General features: G+C 36.8%; 3 protein-coding genes and 1 long non-coding RNA gene across 5 annotated transcripts; 2 read left to right on the top strand and 2 right to left on the bottom strand.

The window, feature by feature from the left end:
• The first annotated feature begins 1,862 nt into the window (after window positions 1–1,862).
• Window positions 1,863–15,019, top strand: LOC124443901 (mitofusin-2-like). Of its 2 annotated transcripts, XM_046994450.1 has the most exons (22): window positions 1,863–2,093; window positions 4,373–4,450; window positions 9,100–9,357; window positions 9,624–9,866; window positions 10,163–10,245; window positions 10,316–10,354; window positions 10,422–10,530; window positions 10,605–10,712; window positions 10,814–10,921; window positions 11,151–11,196; window positions 11,312–11,382; window positions 11,473–11,594; window positions 11,735–11,861; window positions 12,222–12,429; window positions 12,525–12,588; window positions 12,740–12,883; window positions 13,116–13,266; window positions 13,510–13,629; window positions 13,752–13,828; window positions 13,925–14,059; window positions 14,373–14,464; window positions 14,568–15,019. In XM_046994450.1, the coding sequence occupies exons 2-21, from the start codon at window positions 4,448–4,450 to the stop codon at window positions 14,434–14,436; spliced, it is 2,280 nt and encodes a 759-aa protein (XP_046850406.1). In that variant the 5' UTR covers window positions 1,863–2,093; window positions 4,373–4,447; the 3' UTR covers window positions 14,437–14,464; window positions 14,568–15,019. The 2 variants fall into 2 exon arrangements, with proteins under 2 accessions (XP_046850406.1, XP_046850405.1); XM_046994449.1 differs by having other exon boundaries at window positions 14,373–15,019.
• On the bottom strand, window positions 11,918–14,208 carry LOC124443914. The gene is made up of 2 exons (XR_006947773.1): window positions 14,146–14,208; window positions 11,918–13,263 (listed from the first exon to the last, which is right to left on the bottom strand). It is a non-coding gene; the product is annotated as an uncharacterized LOC124443914 (long non-coding RNA).
• A 323-nt stretch (window positions 15,020–15,342) lies between the features above and the next one.
• LOC124443906 lies at window positions 15,343–17,030 on the bottom strand. The gene has a single exon (XM_046994456.1). The coding sequence runs from the start codon at window positions 16,416–16,418 to the stop codon at window positions 15,375–15,377; it is 1,044 nt and encodes a 347-aa protein (XP_046850412.1). The 5' UTR covers window positions 16,419–17,030; the 3' UTR covers window positions 15,343–15,374.
• Window positions 17,031–17,158: 128 nt separating this feature from the next.
• On the top strand, window positions 17,159–20,393 carry LOC124443911 (mitofusin-2-like). Its single transcript, XM_046994462.1, has 9 exons — window positions 17,159–17,210; window positions 17,326–17,372; window positions 17,620–17,736; window positions 17,860–17,936; window positions 18,033–18,167; window positions 18,262–18,356; window positions 18,426–18,517; window positions 19,174–19,481; window positions 20,158–20,393. The coding sequence occupies exons 1-6, from the start codon at window positions 17,159–17,161 to the stop codon at window positions 18,278–18,280; spliced, it is 447 nt and encodes a 148-aa protein (XP_046850418.1). The 3' UTR covers window positions 18,281–18,356; window positions 18,426–18,517; window positions 19,174–19,481; window positions 20,158–20,393.
• The last annotated feature ends 407 nt before the right edge of the window (window positions 20,394–20,800 follow it).

The following is a 20,800-nucleotide window of genomic DNA, read 5'->3' as shown; positions in this document are numbered from 1 at the left end:
ACAATGAATGTTACATGAAACTTGTGGTTGGTTCTTGGATAGCAAAAATCAACAATTGAGTGATTATACCTTCACATCAGCAAGACATGGTACGTTTTCAACAGTCAAATTTTGAACTAAAATATTACATAGAAGCATCCTTGATAGCATGCATTTACTGAAGACAAATCAATATAAAAGGAAATCTAAAGCATGTATTGTGCACCAGTTTTTGTTTAATGTAAAATTTAAATTTGTTCTTACCATTAATTGGAGAAACTGGTGGTACACAAGGAACACCTGAAATTACTTGAGATTGAGCCTCAGAATAGTATATCTTTTTTAATTTATTTCTTGTAGAATGAGACTTTGTTTGGGGAAGAGTTGATGCACAACTCTGCTTCTGATATCTTGACTTGGAAAATGTTTGTCTATTGTCTGCCTCTTTTTTTCTCCTTTCAACTTTTGTGATGGTGGACGTGCTCTCCAGGGGAGATGAGAAACTTTTGCGTAGATTGTACGACTGGAGGTTTGTTACCGTACAATTTGGGCTATTTCTTTCATCATTTCTGATTTTTTCGTTTGCAGTTCTGACGGTACTTGCACGCTTCTTGCGCGTTTTTTATTAACTTTCTTCAATGAGTTTATTGTATTAGATTTATCTTCCTTGCTTTCCTTTACGATGTGTACCCATCGATACTCTGGTCTCTCAGTCTGTGAACACTCACTAACAATATTTTCCATTATTTTTTTCTGTTTAAACTGGTGGAGTTCTATAGAAGACAACTGATTTCACTGAATAGTTTGGTTTCCAACATACTTTAATACTAGATACTTTTATAAAATAATATAAATAGAGCTATAAAGAAATGTATGCTCTAAGCTCGGTCTATCAAGCAAGCTTCATAGACAAATTATTCATAAACTCGCTCTAAACTGCAAGCAATAATCGAGAAAACTCACTTTTTAACAAATCTTCACCTCGCAAATTTCTGATAGCGATAGGATTAGAGTGCAATTTCATAGCAGATACAACTAACGGTAGACTCATTTGTCACGAACTTGTTTACTTTAGACTTTAGTCACTTGTAAAATACGTTCACCATGTGGTGTTTTATAAATATTTCCAATCATTGCAAAGCAGTCAAGGATATTTGACATTTTCCTGGTAAAATGTAAAAAGCTTGTTTACGTCCGCCATAATACTCTGTTGCTATGGCAGCGGCATTTAAACTTTGTTCACTGACCGCTAATAGTGCGGGCTATGACGGTATTGGATTTGGAAACGTGATTAGGTATTTTGGGGTCTGAAGTGTTGTGACGTGTTTACGCGTGTGACGGCGTGTCTTCTATAAAATCCTGGCTTCAAAAAATTATTATGCTTTACAATGCCTAGCAGCCACTAGCCAGTGTCACTAGCACTGACCTATATACTAACTACTAATTTAATAAAACTCAATGGTCACTAACCATCATCCACCGTTTTCTACTGTAACCTAAATGTGTTTTTTTTGAGTAAGTAATTATTATCTGTATTGTCTAAAGTTGATTATGTCTCTACTTCTTCACGAAATGTGATCATATTTCTAAAAACGATGTCTCTCTTGAGAACATCTCCTTAGAAGAAGTTTATTGTATAATTTATATAAAATTGCGTCCATTTAATGTGAACACAGTTCTTTTGTTTAGCAACACTATCTATTGTTTTCAGGATTAGTTTTGAAAGACATTCGGTAATTTGTTCGAGTACGAACAATGAATGTTTAACAATCATGTGGAACAAATACATAATGACATGCATAACACCTTGCATAAAGATATTATTCACTTCAAGTTTTGTCATTTATGAACTGCGAGGCGTCATGGTAAAAAACTTATTTATCGCAGGCTACACAAAGACGGCAAGTACAACGTATTTTTGTCGTTGTGTAAATTAATGTAAAGATGGTGCCTTTGACTGCAGTAGACGAGTATTGTTGATTTCCTGTTGGTTACGGAAAGACGTCTTACTTGATAGGCGATATATTTGAACGTGGTGATAGACAATGAAGATTGTAATCTGACAAAAAAGTATTGTTGATAAGATACCACGCGTAGAGGAGAAACGAATTCAAGTAAGTTTTTAAGCGATTCTCTAAGAAAAATTTCCACTAACGATGAAAACTGTCAATGCTTAGTTTTATCAACAACTTCAATCAGAAAAAGCTTTTTTCAATGGACATAACGCACAGTACCATATCTTAGCATTCGAAAAACACATAAAAATAATCAACTTCAGTCTTAACAGGCCGCATCGACCATTTTATAACGTGGATTGCTTCATTTTAAAAATAAAGAAATAAAAACATTATTTACCGTCTTGCTCGGACCTTATAGAGAATTATTTTCCTTGGCCTCAGAAGTGGCTTCGGCCTCTGGCTGCTGCTCATACATTGTAAAATCTTTTAGAATACGCAAGGACGCCGGAACGGCAAAAGGGCAGGAGGGGCAAGCCTTTGTGGAAGGGCACATTAGTGAAATATACTAAAAATAATCTTATATTGATAAACAGCAAAGAGATGTGCTACATGCAATACACTGTACAGAAGCACATGTCCGCAGTGTTGGTCGATTAATATTAACGATAATATAACTATCAAACGATGTAACGTCACTAATTCACAATTTGTCATGTATTGTATTTTCCAAAATATTTAATTCTTCTTTCATTTCTCTGTGAAAAGTCTTTGGCAATTACGTCTATTTCCACCATATCCATGTGTTGCTTCTGAATGTTGGAGAACATAATATCATTCAGATGATTTCCTTCAGTGTTGGACCGCAGCCATGTTTTGAGACGACGCATTACGCTGAATGTGCGTTCGCACGAGGCAGATGAGAGGGCACCTTTTCTTTGCTGACGGCATGGCATTCAGTATCTCTGCTATTGTTGAAATACGCGTGACTTCTGTTATTTTTTTCTTCTGATCCGCGTTGTAAAGCCTAAGAATGGTGGGAAGATCATCAAGCTGCTTTCTTAGAGCATCTTTATCAATCAAAGAATTGCTTAATCCATCTAAAGATACTCCTCTTTCTTTCATAGAGTTAAGTAACAGTTTCTCGATACATTTGATCTGGAAAAGATCGTCTTGTTCAAATCGCGATCCTAGACCTGAGATGATTGCATCAATGGCTTGGTAGTACGAGCTTCGCATTGGTGTTATATTCGCACTGTTGTAAACTGAGGCATCTGTGACGTGAAGGCTTTCTGTTATTAACATTTCTTCATTATTCATCCATCTTGGAACTTTTCTTAGTCTAGTGCCAGTGCCAAAATTTTCACTAAATTCCAGTGGAAACGACATCATAACACGAAGAACTTTGTTGGCGTCATCAAGTGTACGCTCAAACTCTTCTTCGCTTCTCATCTCATGAAGACGTTGCAGGACATGTCTTATTGAAAATAGAGCGTACTCAGCTGAAATATCAACCGCTTGGAGCTCTTTAGAAAGCTTCTCGAGTAAAGCCAATAGCTTTCTTGTCGCGTTTAAATTAAAGATGACGATTAAGGAAGACGGTTGTCGCCTTAATATTCCTCTAATCTTTGCTTTTGTGTCTGCCGAAATGCTAGGATCTTCCTGCAATTTTTCAAGGGTTGCATGTAGTTCAGCCGATTTCTCGAAGATAACGTCAGCAGCCTTTACTCTTGTTGTCCATCTCGATGTAGAAAGACTTTGCAGTCGTAGAACTTTGTAATCGTTTGTTCCTGTTTCGTTTCTAAAATCTGCCTGTATTTCTTCGAACAATAAAATACGCTTTGGATGGGCACCTACGATTGCATACAGCGATTGGCATAAATCCAGTGATGTAGACAATAAATTAGAGTGCTTAGCTGCATCCTGTATAATAAGTTCATTGCAGTGACTGAAACAATGAACATAAATTGCGTTTGGTGCAATATCTTCCTTGAGCTTTCTTGCGAGGGATTTCATTGCTGAAGCCCCATCAAAGCCCATAGCTTCCAAAGCCAAATGTTAAAGGAAAACTAACATAGTTACGACAATTTTATTGCTAAGCTAAAAAGAATGAAATATACCACAACGTTTAAGTAGTCTTTATCTTGGATTAAAAACAATAAACTTTCAACCAGTAGGGCACTTTTGCCCCCCCTGCCCACCTCCAGAAAAGGCATGTTTATTTAGCCCATGAACTTTCTCTCAGCGTGTAATAATATTTTTATGAATATGAACTACAAAGTGTAGTGGTAGATGGATATTGCTAAATCGTGCATTTCAATTAAAACACAAATATACTATCCATTATTAATTTCAAAGACTCCCCTTATCACCTTTTTTACATACTTCTGAGCCTCTTCTAGTAGTTCGTTGACTTTATCAACTTTAATCTTTCCAAGATTGAAGAAAATTTCATTCTTGCCAGTCGCCATGTTTTGAACACTTGTACAAGCAACACAAGCAACGCACGCGCTATGGTGAGTTTTAAAATTTTCCAGAGGGGGAGAGAAGGGACATTTACGATGCTTTCGAATAAAAAAATGTTTTCTTTTGCATCAGAATTTGGAAATATCATGGTAAGTCCACAAAAGATTACCGTCTCTAATTAGAAACAACGCTCCAATAATATTTAAAAATAAAATTATTGGCTTATTGGTGTAAAACAAATAATAAGCATGGTCAAGCACCCACCGTAAAGTTTACGTCATTTGTTTTACTCTCAGCAATTTACTGCTGCCTATTTGAATTAAATTTACTGCAGCTGCATTTTGAATTTTTTTACTATCTTTAAAGTTTAAACTCCATGCATATAAAGTCAGTAACTTCAAACATCGAGATTCTTAGAGAATACAATACACATACATTTGCTGAATGATGGACATAATGAATTATTATAAAAATGATTATAAATAAATAAGTCGGAAAAGTCATCGGAAACAGTTTCCAAACAAATCTCCTTTTGATGGATGTCGGTAAGTGCACGTGGTCGCCAAACTTGAGTGTTGTTGTTCGTCCATCACAAGCGATGATGACCTTGATAAGTTATCTCAGGTACTAGAAGACTGGGTACGGTGAGTTCTGAGGTGGCTAATGAGCCCAATCTTGGCACGGAATGTTCTCGAACACGAAGGGCAAACCAGAGATGCATCTGATGTTGAAGCACTGGCTGCTCTTGATTTCCGCAGCTCACGTTTCTGTTTGGCTTCCACAGTCCGCCCTTCTTCTGATGCTTGACAGCCCTTGAAGATGAGATCGCGCCAGGTTGATCGGTTCCCTGCAAGTTTGTCCCATGTTGCGGTGTTGATGTTAAAGGACTTCAGTGAGGTCTTTAATGTGTCCTTGAACCGCTTCTTCTGGCATCCTACTGATCTTTTGCCGTTGGATAGCTCACCATAAAGCAGTTGCTTAGGTATCCGCTCATCTGGCATGCGAGCAATGTGGCCTGCCCATCGAATCTGTGCTCTCATCACTAAGGTGTAGATGGATGGCTGGTTGGATCGAGAGAGGACATCTGTGTCTGGCACCTTGTCTTGCCACTTGATTCTCAAAATCCGACGGAGACAGGTTGTGCGGAAGTGATTCAGCTGTCTCGCATGCCTCTGGTAAACAGTCCAGGATTCACATGCAAAAAGGAGAGTTGTAATACTATGGCAGAGTAGACCTTCAGTTTCGTTGCAATGGTGATCCCTCTACGCTCCCAAACGTTTGTGCGCAACCTGCCAAATGCGGAGCTGACTTTGGCGATCCGGTTGTTCACCTCTGCATCAATAGTCACAGCTCTGGAAAGAGTGCTCCCTAAATATGTGAATTTGTCAACTGTCTGCAGACGCTGTCCATTCACCAGTATGGTAGCCTCAGTGTAGTGTGTATGAGGAGAAGGCTGATGCATGACCTCTGTCTTCTTGGTACTGATGGTTAGACCAAAGTTGTCACAGGCTGCGGAAAACTTATTCATGCTGATCTGCAACTCCGATTCTGAAGACGCGTTGAGGGCGCAGTCATCAGCAAACAGGAAGTCACGAATGATGGTCTCCTTAACCTTGGTGATAGCTTGCAGTCTACGTAGGTTGAATACGCTCCCGTCCATTCTATATTTGATGCTGATACCATCTACACCATCGTGATTAGCATCAGTTAGCATGGCAGTGAAAACCATGCTGAACAATGTTGGAGCCAGTACGCAGCCCTGTTTCACACCATTTGTGACTGGGAAGGGTTCGGAGTATTCACCATCAACTAGTACTCTGGCCAACATGCCATCGTGAAATTGACGAACCATCAAGATGAATTTCTCTGGACAGCCAAACTTGGACATAATTCTCCACAGGCCCTGACGGGAGACTGTGTCAAAAGCTTTTGTCAAATCGACAAAGGTGGTGTACAGATCTTGGTTCTGCTCTTGACACTTTTCCTGGAGTTGTCGTGCTGCGAAAATCATATCAACAGTTCCACGGCCCTTACGAAATCACACTGTGATTCTGGTAGCAGTCTTTCTTCAAGGTGGTCTATTAGCCGGTTTAGTAACACTCGGGCAAGAACTTTCCCAGCTATTGATAGGAGTGAGATGCCACGATGATTATCACAGGACTGACGATTACCCTTCCTCTTGTATAGGTGAATAATCGAGGCATCTTTCAATTCCTGGGGGATGGATCCTTCAGCCCTGAAGGATTGGAAGAGGTCAGTGAGCTTCTGGATAAATGTGGGACCACCAACTTTATATATCTCGGATGGAATAGCATCTGCACCAGGGGCTTTACCACTAGAGAACTTGTTTATTGCTTCCCTGACTTCTGATTCAACAGGTGGAACATCCATGGTCCTGTTGATGTTGACCTGGGGCAACCTGTCTATTGCCTCATCATTGATGAAAGAAGGACGGTTGAGGACAGCTTCAAAATGTTCAGCCCACCTATGCAAGATCTTTTCCTTCTCGGTAATTAGTGAAGTCCCATCTGAGCTCAAGAGAGGGGAATTTCCTGACGATCGAGGTCCATATTTTGTGTTGAGAGCTTCATAGAACCGCTTTGTATCATTTCTGTCGGCATAGGCTTGGATTTCATCAGCCTTAGCACTGAGCCAGGAATCTCTCATCACCCGCAGCTTACACTGAACTGTTCTCCGTGCACTGGCAAAGGCATTCTTCTTGTAGACTGAAGTTGGATCATCTTGGTAAGCACGATGAAGTCTGTGCTTTTCATCAAGTAGGGCCTGAATCTCCTCATCATCTCATCAAACCAATCATGCTGATGTCGGGAAGGGTAGCCCAACACTTGCACTGCAGTTGAGTGAACTGTGTCCCTAAAGGATTCCCAGTCTTCTTCGACGTTACCTCCAGGATTGAAGTTGGCAATTTGGGATTCTAGGTCTGTGGATAGAGCTGCACTTGTTTGATGGTTTTTCAGCTTGGCAACATTTATCCTCTTTTGGTCATACATCCCTGTGGACGTCTCTTTGGTTTGATGCGGATGTTCATTTTAGAGATGATGAGTCTGTGGTCGGTCCAGCACTCTGTACCACACATGGCCTAATTCTGACATCCTGCCTGTCCTTCTTCCTGACAATAATGTAGTCGATGAGATGCCAGTGTTTCGACCGGGGGTACATTCATGATGCATGATGTTTTGTTCCTGTTGGGCAGCCGGAATATTGTGTTGGTTATAAGGAGACCATACGATGAGCATAACTCCAGCAGGCGCAGGCCATTGCTGTTGCACTTGCCTACCCCACTCTTTCCAATGACTCCATCCCAGGCAGAATCACGGCCTACCCTTGCGTTAAAACCCCCAAGTAGGATCAGCTTATCAGTACTGCACACGGATGAAAGCAAAGTATCCAGATCTTCGTAGAATCTGTCTTTCACATCTTCAGGATTTGTCAATGTAGGTGCATAGGCACTGATGAGTGTGGCCCGTTTACCATCATGTAGATGAATCTGCATTGACATGAGACGATCGTTTGTACCTTTAGGGAAATTGGCAAGCTTTTGGACAAGATGGTTCCTGATGGCAAAACCTACCCCAGACTCCCGGCGCTCATCGGTAGAACGGCCACTCCAGAAGAAAGTGTAGCCACCTCCATATTCAGTCAGCTGCCCCTCATTAGCGAAACGAGTCTCACTCAGTGCTGCAATGTCGATGTTGTATCTTGCAAGTTCTCTGGCAACTAAAGCAGTTCTCCTCTCTGGTCTGTCTGATGAAGGGTTGTCAAGTAATGTACGCACATTCCATGTGCCTAAGGTGATCGGTGTCACCTTAAATTTTTTCTTTCCTTTATTTCGACCGCTGGTGTGGGATTCCCGCCAACCGCGGCTTGCTGGCCAGGATGAAGGTTGAAGCAGGCTTTTTTTAGGACACCTTTTCTAGTCCCTTCCTCGTGTGAGGTGAGCAGTGCATCCCTAAAGAGGGCTGCTCAGACACCCAGGTAGACGCCGAGTTCACTGCTGCTTCAGTCAGTACGAAAGCGACCATAAGACCTGGGCCGCCTGTGTGCAGGTCTGTGGATAGAGCTAGGTCTGTGAATTTACCTCAATATGCATTGGCATAAAAAGGCATCATTTCTCGGGCTGTAAATATTTTCCTAATTCACATAGAAGGTTACGCCATATTTTAAATTAGCTAACCACTAATGCTTAAAAGTTGCCCAACTTTCAAACTTTCATGGGAGGCTGGGGGGGAGCTACCCTAACATTTTGACAGAGCAAGTCATGAATAGTAGGAAGAATTTTTATAAATAAGAATCATAATCAGCTAATATATTACTTTAGAAGTGTGTGCTTCTGTGAACTGTTTTGCAGTTTTTGTTGTCGTATTTTGGAGAGGAGAAGCGAAGAATGAATGAAGGGATAAAACGGTTTTTTAGCCAAGGGGCGTGGGCTAAATAGGTCTCGTAGCTATACTCTACTTACATGAAGTAATGGATTGTATTTTATGCAACATGTGGAAAATATATATTTGTTTACAAGGTTAAATAAAATGTTATTAAACAAAAGAATGATAGCATAATGCTTTAACCAACAACTAAAACAATTCTTTTGTATATATATATGATTGTTGTTGCTTGTTTTAGTCTTTAAAATTTGTTGAAACTGCAGCATAATATTGCTTACATCTCGTTGTAATTTCAGAATTTAATAAGAATGAAGAATGCTGCCAGTTCGCGGAGATCTTTGAGTCAAATAGAGGGACAACTGAGTCATGGCCAGCCGCATTGCAATGGTTCATCTATTGATTCACCCCTTAAGCTGTTTAGCAAAGCGAAGAATAAAATCAACAAAATATTTCAAGAAATTGGCGTCTACTTAGGAGAGGCATCTTCGTTTCTTCAGGAAAAGTGTTTTGTTTCAGAAAAGTTGGCCAATGAAATAGACAAATATTCTGAGGAGGTAAAAATGTCGTAGTTTCAGCAGAGTTCAGAGTTCATTTAATCTACCTAATGAATACACTCTGATATTGAAATCATTATTAATTTCCTAAGTAATTCTTCTCTGATTTTGGCCTATTTTATAAAGTGCAAATGTTATCTAGCTTGGCAAATTGATCTCCACTAAATTGTTCGCCTCTCTGCCACTGACAATGACATTGCTAGTTTTTAGTTACATGTGAATAAAACCAAAGAAAATACCATTTTAAATCAATAAATTGTGTTAAGGTCAAAACATATCTGGAGCAAGTAGCTGGGATAGCAAAGGTTCTCCGTAGGGACAGTATGAAAGTTGCTTTCTTCGGAAGAACTAGCAATGGCAAGAGCACTGTAATTAATGCCTTGTTGAGAGATCGTATTTTACCATCTGGTATTGGTCATACAACTAGTTGTTTCTTCAGTGTTAATGGAACAGAAGTTGAGACACCTTATGTACTGACTCCTGGCTCTGACGAAAAGAAAAATATTCAAGTATGTTGTATATATAGACTATCAAACAAGTATTAGCAGAAAATAAATGTTATTGGAAGTTACTTGGATTGTTTTATCTATTGAATTTGCCACGACTGCTAAATTCATAGCACAGTTAGCCTAGCACTTCTACTTTGGTTAAAATACTGTAGATTTTTCAAAGAGTTTTTTCAAAATGCATGTAACACTAAAATTTTTGTATGCTAGAATATATCAGTGAGATTGCTTTTTGAGTGACTTGTCATTTGAGTGTATCGACTATGAAATTTGATTTTATTTTACTTCCATGTATTTAGTCTTTAAGTCAACTGGCTCATGAACTTTGTCAAGAGAAACTAGATCCAAGTAGCTTGATTCAAGTCAATTGGCCAAGAGCAAAGTATGTATTTTAAAATGGATGAAAGTCAAGCATATTCTTTCATAAAAGGAATCACCAACTGTTTTTTCAGGTGTGCATTGCTTCGAAATGATATTGTGTTGCTTGACAGGTAAAAATTTAATTAATCTTCATTAAATAAATTGTGAATATTTTTGATAAGATGCTTTGATTTGTAGCCCTGGGATTGATGTTAGTCCAGATCTTGACAGTTGGATTGATAATTACTGCTTGGATGCAGATGTTTTTGTTTTGGTAGCAAATTCAGAGTCAACTTTGATGGTTACAGTAAGTTGTGTCTATAAAATTATTTTTGCAAAGATAGTAGTAATCAAGAGCCAGAATCTTCAAAACTTTTACAGGAAAAGAAATTTTTCAATAAAGTCAATCAGAAGCTGTCACGGCCAAATATTTTTATCTTGAACAATCGCTGGGATGCATCAGCATTTGAGCCAGAGTTTATGATGGCAGTATGTACATTTTCATATCATTAAACATTCAAGAGGAATAAGGATTTTGGAAATAACTTTACTTAGCTCTTTAAGACTTTCTATCTGATTTCTTTCATTAGGTTAAAAATCAACATATGGAAAGAACAGTTGGCTTTCTTGTCAATGAACTTAAATGCATTGATCAATGTGAAGCAGAGAATCGTGTTTTCTTTGTGTCTGCTAAAGAAGTACGTCATGTAGAGAGTAGTTGAAGTTTTTGCAGTTGAAAACGGAAGTTTTTTTTCCCTCTTCTATAACTCTCCATTTTCACATGCTGTAGTAGACCTAGTTTAAATAAACTAAACTGATGTTCCTAATTAAGGGCAGCCCACAATAAAATTTACAACACAGCCTGTAAGGTGGAAAGAAGAAACAGAAACTACAGCTCAAATGTTGATTCCCTGTCTATATTTTTAGGTTCTGACAAAGAGAATGCAGGAAAACCAAGGAATGCGTGATACAGGTTTAAGGAAACAAATGTTTTTTTTATTGATTTTTGTTGAAGTTTGCTGGTTTTTTGACCTTCACCGGTAAACATTGCCATGGTTTGTTGTGTGTTAATAAATTTTTTTATATAGGGGCTGCTATACATGCAGAAGGTTTTCAAGAAAGACTAATGGAATTTGAGCATTTTGAAAGAAAGTTTGAGGTTAAGCAGACTTTCATTCTTGTGTTGCAGTCATAACATCTAAAGTTTTCCTTAAATTGTGGGGCTCAAACTCAATGTTCTGGTTTTTAGGAGTGCATTTCCAAGTCAGCGATTCAAACAAAATTTGAATCTCATGTTGTACAAGGAATGCAAACAACAAAATTTGTTCGAGAAATCATGGAGAAAATTGAAGCCAAGTCAAAGGTTGAAAGGTTAGACCATTTTTCTCATTCTCTCAAAGACCTTGTGTGTGTATTTAGTGCCATAAGGAGCGTTTCAGTTTTTGCTTTTATTTAATTAATTTTCTTGCATGGATCTGCGTATGTTATTGAGTGGTGATAGTAATTCTTAGGCAGAAATGTATTGAAGCAAAATGTAGCTGGGAGGAACGACTGGCTATAATGAAAGACAAACTGGATGTGATCAGTCATGAGTTTAAGAATAAAATCAAGGAAATTAAAGAAGAAGTTGAGTTGCAGGTATAAAGTTAATCGAACCAAATTTAAAACATAAAAGTCATTCAAAACAACAGTTATCAAAGAACTTCATGAGTTTAACGGATTTACATTGTAACCATTCATTGTAGCTATACATACATTCTTCTGAAAGAATGCTAACACTTTTTTCTCCTTTTTGTTGGCATTTGATGGGAAGCTAATTTGGAAAATATAAGTCTTTTCCTCATTCAATAAAGATTCTTATTTTAAGTGTGTAATTATACGATCTTTAACATGCTTTTACCTGCTTGTCCGATCAAGATGTCCTGTGGTATATTTAGCTAGTTTAACTAGGAAATCGTGATGACTTTTGAGAAATAAAACTGTATTTTTTATTTCAAGGTTGCCACAGCAATGAATGATGAAATAAAACGTTTAGGAATACTTGTAAATCAGTTTGATCATCCATTTCATGCGCATTCTACTGTCATTGAAATTTACAAACGAGATCTGGTCACTCATATTGCTAATGGCCTGGGAAGGAATCTTACAGCGCGATGTGGATTAGCTCTTTCCCAGTCCATTGATGAAACTAAACAATCAATGACTGGTAAGCAAAAGTTGACCTTAGAATTCGTATTTTACGCCATACTTTATGAAGTTCCATTTTATGTTACAGTTTTAACAATATAAATATCTTTGCAGATCAATTAGCTTCACTTTTACCACCAGAGGATCGTCATGAGGTGATGACTATGTCGGATTCCAGGTATTTATATGTATACTTGTGGATAACCTGGTATTGTAGAGAGCGCATTACTGCCGTCTAACTTGCAAGTTCCTTTAGTCATGTGTTCCATAAAAACTTCATGTAAATTTTGCCTACATGTAAATCTTTGTTCCTCCTGTGATTGTTGTAGGCATGAATTTGAAGTATCCTATCAACTTGATATTCCCAATATTTGCTCGGATTTCAAAGAGGATTTAGAGTTCCATTTCTCTCACTGGTTGCAAACAATGTTAAGAAAGCTTTGGGGTCCTTCCACTTCTCGTTCTGGACAAAGGTATGGTGTAATAAAATTGTTGTTTTATAGACCTCAAATTGCCTGATAAGTTCACAACTCTCTTTTAACTTCATTATAATTGTTCTGTGAAAAAGTGTTGAAAATGCAACTTGTTGATGAATGTTTTTGTTCTAATATCGTTGTATATGCTACTATTGTTGAATTACTCATGTCAATATGTTTTTGTTATTGTTGTCAAAGTCTGTTTTTCATTCGTTCCCATTTCATACGGTAGATCATCTACGGAACTTGACGAAGGTGAAACGACGGCTTCTCGGAGTGACGAAGTGCTCAAGGACCATGAATTGACGTTGGCGGTTATTCGAAACATTGCTTCTTTAACATCACACAGCGCTACTGGTATTGTGGTTGTTGGAGGCCTGGTAAGGAGTGACTTCACGTGATTACGTGTAGAAAAAATATGAAAAATGCTTCAGGGAAAACTCTCAACGGCAGAAATTTTCCTTAAGACTGTAATCTCATTTTCTGATTAAAAAAACAGTATGACTTTGAGGGTTTTTGACTAATTTTTACACCACATTCTGTTAATGTATAATTTCCAAAACATAGGTCATAGTATTTGGACTGTTATAGCATAACTTTTTGTCATATTTTTTTTCAATCAGGTTTGGAATAATGTTGGTTGGAAACTGATTGTTGGATGTGGTGGTTTGTATGGATCGTTATACATTATTGGAGGTTCACAATGGACAAATTATGCAAAGGAAAAGGCGTTTAAAAATCAGGTAACTTAGTGTGTATACATCAATGAAATCTTCAGATAAACATGTTCAGTAAATATCTTCGAAAGTTGATCTCAAATGCTTGCCTCATATGAAATGACTGTTGGTGTTGATTCAACTTTTAGTTTGTTGAATACATGGCAAATCGTCGTCAGTCGGTTGTCAGTATGACAAGTTCAAATTGTAGTCAACAAGTTATGAGGTAAATGATTAAAAAGCTAGCAATATTTCTTTTTGAAAAATATGTATGAGAACAAGAAGTTTTCTGTTGTATTTATGTTCTCTTTCTTTTTAAAAGCGAACTTTCCTCCACTTTTGTTCAATTGTGTTACAAAGTTGATGCAGCGAAGAAAAAAGTGGAAAACGAGATTTCAAAACTTAGTGAAGATATTACTGAATTGGAAGATATTGAAAGTCAAGCGCATCTATTTGGGTATGTGTTGTTAATACCTGGCAATTTATTTATTCTGCAATTACATCATAAAATTGAATTTAATTCTAAAATGAAAGTTTCTTTACCTGAAAAGTTTAGTTACAACATGTAGAACAAATTGACTACATCGACTAACATAGCTTCAGCAAACATGTGTAGAACTAGAAAACACAAATGAAGTGTATGAATAGGTTTATAAATCTTAGGAATCACAAAATTGAGATCTCAAGATAAAAATCTCCGGGTAACGATTCCCTTACGTATAAGCATTCTCATGATAAGTTGCATATGGCGACATTTCTTATGTTTATAGAAATAAAGCTAGAAGGCTCGAGGATCAATTAAAGAACTTCATTCAAGAATTTGGTTTATTGTAAAGTAAAATGTAAAAAACATTGGCACCAGGTAGAAAACTCCTTAACTCTTTCAATTTCTGGGAGGAGAACTGAAATATTATTTCACATAAATTTATCTTAATCACTTGCCATTTCTGAATGTTTTTTTGCAGCCTCATTTCCAACATTTCCATATAAATTCATAAATTTAACTTACCTGTACAACAACACAAATCGAAAAACTGTATACCTTTACCAAAAGCCAGGAGCATTGAACTGTAATTGTTACTGGACGGCTGTCTTTAGAAACATTCTAGTACCTATACTTGCGTGGACCCAAATATTATTTCCAGGAAGCTTGTACTGTGTCTGCTGGTGTAAAGTTCTGCATTTTTGCTAGCTGTCATTATACAGTGTTGCCAGATGAATTTTAAATAAGTTCATGTCGGCATGTTCAAAACTTCACATATTATCCACCAATGTTAAAAATCGACAAAAATTGCATAATTTGCACCAAATGTATGAAATAAACTAAATCAAATGTAAATTTATAATGATGCACATTGCACATTTGTACAAAACAACAAAAAAATAACAATGAAAAACAGTTATTTAGTTTGATTCAGATTTGTCCCTTGTGTCAGAGTCTTGAACATAAAGAATGTCGTGTGTCATATGACTTAAAGCATTTGTCGAAGGAGAATAGTTTACACAGCCTCATGTTTGGTGCATCATGTTCACATATGATATGCTCTCTAGCATATAGTCTTTCAGACTCAAGAACAGGCAAAATCAAATTACATTCACCATTCTAAAGTTCGGGAAAATAGTACAGAGAATCTGGCCTTCCTTGCAGAGTGTCATACCTTGATTTTTGGATGTAATGTGAATTCCAAAGCTCTTTTACTTCATTTAAATTTTTTTGGAGCAAATCTGCAAAAGAAAACCAAAGGCATTCCACATGAAAGGAATGGTAAGGTCTACAGTTCCTTCTTCAGCCAGATCTTTAAAAAAATTGATCCACGCTGCCAAATCAAAGCATTGAATGCCTCATTTTGGTTTTGTGTGCCACCATGGAGACAGGAAGACAGCAGATGACTTTTGCTCAGATCTGTGAAAACTGGCAATATACACTGTGAAACAGCTTCTGGCAGTGGATGACTGTGAGAATACTCTTGGGTATTCTTTACAATGTCTCTCTGATACCCACACCAACTGCTTTCTCCTTTAGGGCAAAGATTGTGGTCTGGGTTAGCATCAGTTGACTTAGTGTGGTGCCATATTGCCCATATAGCATTCTTCATCCTTTCCATGCTGTGGGAATTGTTTCTCATTGCCTTACCATAATATACCTGTAAGTTATCAATAACTTTGTCCGTTAGATGACCCTTCCCCCCAATGCTTTTTCCATCACTTGGGCGAGTACTTCCAAATTGTTTTTTCAATGAGCGAAGTCTTGACCCCATTCTTTTCTGCACATGACCAACACATTCAAGTTTAGTTACTGGTTTTTCACCATATACCGAAGCTTCTTTGATTTCATTGTAAGCCTTGCTATCACCATCACCAAGAAAATCGACATACCCCAAAGCATATTGCTCAACTGATCGTTGAAAAATTTGTAAACATCCAGCAGCTTCCATTGCACCAGATGAGCCTTCAAAATTTGCATGGCAACTGTGCTGATGCTCTTCCCACCAGTGCACAAATTCCTCAGTACCTTGCTTGCTGCTCCAGCCCATACACTCCCGGCATTCTTTCGACATAACCTCGATATCTAGCACTTTCCCAGTTACCAATGATATGCCAGTTACAACACCATAGGAAGATGAATATCCTCTTCGTCGCCATGTCCCATCAACTGAAATGCCAACATCATACAATCCATCTTCTGGTTCATAGAACTGCTTTAGCTCCTCAGCAGCATGTTTCATACTGTTTTTTGCAACCACTTCAGCAGCTACATGGATAGCCATCACATGGTCATTGTATGAGTTGGCATTCATGGGTGACAGCATATTCATTACGCCACAAAATTTCACAAGCCCTTGATGACCTACGCCAATTTTTGCTCATCGCCAACACAGACCTTCTGTTTGCTTCAAATGCTTTAGAATTTTTCACACGACTTGACGTATAAAAAACTTTGGAATATGTGCACATTCGAGCCGAACATTTGAATGACAGTTGAGAAACAAGTCCCATTTTTGCCGATGTGTCTTCTTCCATTACGACGTGACCAGACTTACATTTTGGGCACAGAAATGTGCTAAAAATCGACATCAGAATAGATATATCTATCAGGCGAAATCCATCAGATACACCCTTGTCATCCTCACTTGAAACATCAGAATGAAGTTTTCTTTTTGAGGCAGGCAAGGATCTGATTTCTGATGCGCTCGTAGATGCCACTTCACTTGACAAAGTAGTCGTACTTGTTTCATCTACTTTCTCAGTTTCAGAAGACTGAGAATCAACTAAATTGTCGACTTTAACATAACGATTCCCATGAAACGTTCGTTTTTTACCCTTCGATCGAAGAAACTTCTTATTATTAGGCATTTTGACGCGATTACAACAAAGTATTTCACTGACTTTCTTTACAAGCATGAACGCATAAACATTCTGACTTGGTAACCAGGCGATGTAAGTGGCCTACTTACCAGTCCTCTTTGTAAGGACTCTACTTTTACAAAAAAAAATGAAAATCACCATGCAAAACTGTATAACATGGTTATTTTGAAAAAAAGTTTGTGTGGTTTCCATGGTTACCAATGAAAAATTCATGGTGCATCTTAGAAAACCTCTAAAATCACGTAAAATAAAAGCCTAGTATTATAAAACTCTATTGTATATGAAAGATTATTAGTTAAACTGTCAAAAAATGATACTTTCGAAAAATTGAATTTTTCTTGATTTTTTCCTATAAAGCTACCTTAACATCACACAGCGCTACTGGTTTTGTGGTTGGAGGCCTGGTAAGGAGTGACTTCACGTGATTACGTGGAGAAAAAATTTAAAAAACGCTTCAAGGAAAACTCTCAAAGGCAGAAATTTTCCAAGAGACTGTAATCTCATTTTCTTATTAAAAAAACAGTTTGACTTTGAGAGTTTTTTGACTGTTTTGTACACCAAATTCTGTTAATGTATATTTTCCAAAACATAGGTTGTAGTATTTACTCTGTTATAGCATAATTTTTTTCATATTTTTTTTTTTGTAATCAGGCTTGTCAAAATTTTGGCAAAGGGATTGTTGTATGTGGTGGTTTGTATGGATTGTTATACGTTATTGAACGTTTACGATGGACAAATGATGCAAAGGAAAAGGCGTTTAAAAATCAGGTAACTTAGTGTGTAAAACCTCAATGAAATGTTCTGATAAGCATGTTCAGTAAATATCTTCCAAAGTTGATCTCAATTGCTGGCCTCATATGAAATGACTGTTGGTGTTGATTCAACTTTTAGTTTGTTGCATACACGGCCAATTGTCTTCAGTCGGTTCTCAGTTTGACAAGTTCAAATTGTATTCAACAAGTTATGAGGTAAACCATTAAAAAGCTAGCAATATTTCTTTTTGTAAAATATGTATGGGAACAAGAAGTTTTCTGTTGTATTCATTTTCCATTTCTTTTTAAAAGCGAACTTTCCTCCACTTTTGCTCAATTGTGTTACAAAGTTGATGCAGCGAAGAAAAAAGAGGAAAACGAGATTTCAAAACTCAGTGAAGATATTACTGATTTGGAAAGAATTGAAAGTCAAGCGCGTCTATTTAGGTATGTGTTGTTAATACCTGGCAATTTATTTATTCTGCAATTACATCATAAAATTGAATTTAATTCTAAAATGAAAGTTTCTTTACCTGAAAAGTTTAGTTACTAAAGTGTAGAACTAGAAGACACAAATGAAGTGTATGAATAGGTTTATAAATCTCAAGATAAAAATCCCCAGACGAAAATCCCCAGGTAATGATCCCCTTACGTATAAGCATGCTTGTGATAAGTTGCATATGGCTACATTCCTTATGTTTATAGAAAAAATGCTCAATGTCTTGAGGATCAGTTGAACAACTTCATTCGAGAATTTGGTTTATTGCAAAGTAAAATGTAAAAAACATTGGCACCAGGTAGAAAACTCCTTAACTCTTTCAATTTCTGGGAGGAGACTGAAATATTATTTCACACAAATTTATCTTAATCACTTGCCATTTCTGAATGTTTTTTTGCAGCCTCATTTTCAACATTTCCATATAAATTCATAAATTTAACTTACCTGTACAACACACATCAAAAAACTGTATACCTTTACAAAAAGCCACCAGCATTGAACTGTATATGTTTCCAGTGAAGCTTGTGATGTGTCTGCTGGTGTAAACTGCATTTTTGCTAGCTGTCATTATGCAGTGTTGCTAGATGAATTTTAAATAAGTTCATGTCGGCATGTTCAAAACTTCACATATTATCCACCAATGTTAAAAATCGACAAAAATTGCATAATTTGCACCAAATGAATGAAATAAGCTAAAGCAAATGTAAATTTATAATGATGCACAATGCACATTTGTACAAAACAACAAAAAAATAACAATGAAAAACAGTTATTTAGTTCGATTCAGATTTGTCGCTTGAGTCAGAGTCTTGAACATAAGAATGATGTGTGTCATATAACTTAAAGCATTTGTTGAAGGAGAATATTTGAAACAGCCTCCTGACTCTTTCACTCCTTGCTTAACTTTTAGAATACCGCAGACTGACTTTGTGTGCAACCTATTTCTTCCTTTAGTTTTGATTGCATTCACAGAAGAAAAAAATCCCTCCACATCAACATTGAAGAATAAATTATGCGTTGTCTCGAATCTCTAAACCAGTGTATATTCATTGTAAACAACCTTGTCCTTTATAGCTGATAAGTTCATAAAAAGTTTTTACTTTTTAGTAAAAGTTCATGAAATGTTCACAAAAAGTCAAAACAAAAATCAAAAGTTCATAAATTCGTGAGCTTTGTTCACAATCTGGCAACACTGTCATTATGTTTTATTATGACCGTGCGTGGATAGATTGGGACTGACTAGTTAAATTACTGGAAGGAAGGTATGTATTTTGTTCAAAAGCAATTTGGAAAACAATTGTGTTATTGATTTTGGGCCTTGAGCAAGTGTATTTCAACACGAGCATGAATCATGAATTGGTCAGAGTTTCACACAACTGCAGGCTGTAGATGTAGATAAAGGTTTTTTTAAATGACCCAGCGTGGCTTTATTTATGACTCTTGAAATGATAAGAATTCATACAGATATTCTTCATAGTTTATGTATCTTGTGATGGTTGTATACTTAATGATGATTATATACTTGATGATGTTTATATACTTTATGATGGTTGTATAATTTATGATGGTTGTATACTTTATGATGGTTGTATACTTTGATGGTTGTATACTTAATGATGATTATATACTTGATGATGATTATATACTTGATGATGATTATATACTTTGATGGTTGTATACTTTATGATGGTTGTATAATTTATGATGGTTGTATACTTGATGATGGTTGTATACTTTGATGGTTGTGTACTTAATGATGATTATATACTTTATGATGGTTGTATACTTTATGATGGTTGTATAATTTATGATGGTTGTATACTTGATGATGGTTGTATACTTTGATGGTTGTATACTTAATGATGATTATATACTTGATGATGATTATATACTTTGATGGTTGTATACTTGATGATGGTTGTATACTTTTTGAGACAGGTTGGCATTGAAATGAGATGTTGAGCGGAGAAGGCACACATGGTGGCCATCATATTTTTGCTGCTGGTTGATGATGTATTAGAAAAATTAGGACTTTTTACATATCTTTTAAGAACTTAACAATACAAAAACAAATTGATACTTCATGTAAGGAACAAGTAATGTGTCCGTATATGTTACAAGGCTATTTTTTGTGATTTGCAGTTTTATTTTTTGCAATATAAATAAGTGCCTTACGTTTACTGTAATCTACAAACCACACATGCAGTGAGCAAGCAAAATCGATCTCTATTATTTTGCTTTCTCTTACCATGAATGCCAACATACATAATGTGCATTAGGAAATCCATGGTAAGATATGTCATAATCGACCTTTGTATCTGATCGTCTGCTTACACATCACAAACATGATGCATAAATAATCGATGAACTTATGTCACTCATTGTTAACCGAACGTGCTACGTAGGCGTAAATGTTCGGATTATTTCAACATTCTTAACTTTGAATAATCATTTTTAAGTGTATAGTGATATACATCCGTTTCCAACACACCTCAACGTTATTTATAAGTGCCAAAATTATGGCAAGCCAAACCTATGGCAAGCCAAACCTGCCAAAAGTGTATCGAGATTTATAAGTCGT

Source organism: Xenia sp. Carnegie-2017, unplaced genomic scaffold (genome assembly GCF_021976095.1).
Source record: "Xenia sp. Carnegie-2017 unplaced genomic scaffold, XeniaSp_v1 HiC_scaffold_21, whole genome shotgun sequence".
Lineage (NCBI taxonomy): Eukaryota > Metazoa > Cnidaria > Anthozoa > Malacalcyonacea > Xeniidae > Xenia > Xenia sp. Carnegie-2017.
Note: the sequence above shows the minus strand (reverse complement) of the source record. Positions and strands in the feature narration are given on the sequence as shown.